General features: G+C 35.5%; 1 protein-coding gene across 1 annotated transcript; it reads right to left on the reverse strand.

The window, feature by feature from the left end:
- Positions 1 to 346: 346 nt before the first annotated feature.
- LOC111391051 (transcription factor JUNGBRUNNEN 1-like) lies at positions 347 to 1,902 on the reverse strand. Its single transcript, XM_023016191.1, has 3 exons — positions 1,891 to 1,902; positions 1,313 to 1,606; positions 347 to 1,000 (listed from the first exon to the last, which is right to left on the reverse strand). The coding sequence occupies exons 1-3, from the start codon at positions 1,900 to 1,902 to the stop codon at positions 359 to 361; spliced, it is 948 nt and encodes a 315-aa protein (XP_022871959.1). The 3' UTR covers positions 347 to 358.
- Positions 1,903 to 2,803: the final 901 nt, after the last annotated feature.

The raw sequence follows: 2,803 nt of genomic DNA on the forward strand, positions 1-2,803 counted from the left end.
TTTCGTTGTATCATAGTTAGCATATGAATAAACTAAAAATTACACAAATATCCATCAGTTATTAATATTGAAAATACTCTTTCAAAACAAATATTGAAAAATGCTAAATTACTCACTTTAATGTTTGCATGCAAGGAACAATTTCTATCTCAAGTAACAACAAAATTTAATTGATAGATTGGTGCTCATACACCATCCACAAATTGAACAATCCAATGCGGATATTTAATACATCTGCAACATTACATAATCGACAGTTTAAATTCTTAGAAAAATTGCAAAAAATGGCATTCTTTTCTTGATCGAAGATTTTAACATTTTGTCCTCAAATGTAGATCTGGCACCTGCGCAACCAAATTTACTCACACCATTCTATTGGAGGAGAAGGTAAATAAAAGTCCTCAGTGGAAGCTGCAAAATTATTTGTCCCCAAGCCACGCACAACGCAATGTGTTTGTGTAATTGATTGACCAGGTGGAATTGGCGAAGACTCTAATTGGGCATTGGACGAATCGGCTAAAAGAGAATCCATTATATTATCATCCAATGGCGACAAAAAACCAAATAGAGGCGAAAAATATGGAATGGTGAAATCCAAGTCATCACCATAATCACGATGCCGATACTGATCATTGCTTTGCGTACCAGTCTCAGGTTGAGTAACATTGCATTGATCACCAGGAATGTTTGCAAGAGGTTGAGGAGATGGAAGAATATTACTCTTAATTGCAACTTCGCCATGCATGTACGTAAGTGGTTCATGAACCAACTGATATTGATCATAAATTCTTCCTTGTTGGTCGGGAAGATAAGCACCATGCAAGGACAACTGATCAAGTGCCGGTACATGATTATGATAATGATAAGACGACGCTGCTGCCAAATTTGCACCAGGGACATGAGTTTCTTGAACTGGGATCATGTTTCTTTGTGTCTCTTGCTCTATGTTTTCGCTCGATTTTGATGTTCTATAGTAAATTCTACATATGCACTTGTCCAACTGCAAAAATATGAAAGAAATTTGTCTTACAAAAAATATCAAAATTTATGAATTGTTTGATGGGTTTAAAAAAAAAGGTCTAAAATTATTGGTTAAAATTTCAATTCATTCCTAACATCAGTAATATATATGACTGATCGGTTAATGAAAAGTTATAAAGAAAACAAAAAAAAGGGAAAAAGAAACTTAAGGGTTTTACGTACCATCAATTATCAATTAAAGAACCCTATATGGGGTTTCAAGCAATTATCCTAACAACAATAATAAACGAACGCAATTAATTGACCAAATAATACGAAAAATTTTACATACCGTCTTGTCATCTGGAATTGCATTTCTGGAAGAACATGCCACGTCCTTCATCTGATGAATCGTAAACTCATGCATTATCCAGTTAGTCTTCGTTCCTTTATTGTTATTATCAGATTTCCTTTCATAATAGACGAGCACCTTTTTCCGTCCAACTTCTTGGCCATTGCTTCGGACAATGATGTCGCCTCCGGTGGCTTTCCAGTAGCCATCAGCTGTTGTTCGGTCTGGCCGACCACCTTTATGATACTTCCAGTGGCGAATCCAAGATTTTAATTGAGCACGGGCGGCCGTTAACTGTCGACGGTCGCAATAATAACCAATGCCGTGAGTTGAAATTACTTAGCCCCGTTTGGCCCCCATTATTTGGATTTATAATGGGGAAATAATGTTTTTCTAAAAAAATTTAAAAATTGATAGTTGTAAAAGAATGAAAAGTTTTTGATTTACGTGTAATATTATTTTATTGAAGATTGTGTGGTTGAAAATAGGAAAGAAAAATTTTTAATTTAAATTGATAAGTTTTAAAGGGGGTCAAACTAGGGCTTATATTGTAGTTCGAATTATAAGTGTGAGTGTACGTTATCTACCATTGTAATAATGTTTATTGCGTAACAATTTGAAATTTGAAAATTTGTCCAATTATTTACTTTCTTGGTTCGATCCGCTAATAATTTCAGTTTAATAGAAAAAAAAGTGACTATTTTAATAATCTTAGCATGGTTGAATTTTTTTTTCTACAAAGGAGGGCGTATATCATTGGGATAAAAGAATAAATAGAATTTTGTTGCTTGCATTGTCAACATCCAATAACTGCCATAGTGGTCAAATTGTCCATTATTCTAATGGAGATCACAGGTTCGATTCTTCCTCTTACACCAATTTTAATGCCTATTTGCTCCAAAATGGCGAAAAATATTATACTAAAGTCATTACAAAAAGGAATTGCAACTGCAACAATTGAGAATCGAACCCCAGACACCCCTTTCACCACTGTGGTGCCCTAACCAGCTGAGCAACAAGGACTTGGTGTGAATCAAAGGAAATCACAGAAATATATCTAAATAAATAAATACTTGACAGCAAAAAAAATTGAGCTCCGGCGATCCAGCACGGGCGGCCGCGGGGGCTCGCCGGGTGCTGGATCCACCGGTGGATACTTCCTAGTTCTAGAAGTAAAAAAGTAGCCCTCATGTGTTCCATTCGTCCCGCTTTCTGACAATCGCATTAATAAATTCCAAAGAACGTAAATATAAATGATAACCGATGAAGATAATATTAAAAGAACCATCAAGAAACAATGAGAAATAAAGAAACTTACGGCAAAGATCGTTGGGATGGTACTTGTAGAGATCAACATCTTTTATGGCATCAATCGATATATGTCTATTCAGAATCCTGAGGTTCAAGTAGTGTAACAGTTCCTTGTAGGTCGGCTTGAATCGGTAACCGGGCGGAATATTTTCTTCAACATGAAAAGTAGAACCTTCTTGT

The sequence above is a fragment of the Olea europaea genome, unplaced genomic scaffold (assembly GCF_002742605.1).
Source record: "Olea europaea var. sylvestris unplaced genomic scaffold, O_europaea_v1 scaffold7448, whole genome shotgun sequence".
In the NCBI taxonomy this organism is placed as follows: Eukaryota; Viridiplantae; Streptophyta; class Magnoliopsida; order Lamiales; family Oleaceae; genus Olea; species Olea europaea.

What these genes read in the sequence shown, in the direction of transcription:
- LOC111391051 (XM_023016191.1), bottom strand. An exon ending in CAATTCCAGATGACAAGACG is followed by an intron (nt 1,001 to 1,312) that starts GTATGTAAAATT and finishes ATATTTTTGCAG; the next exon opens with TTGGACAAGTGCATATGTAG.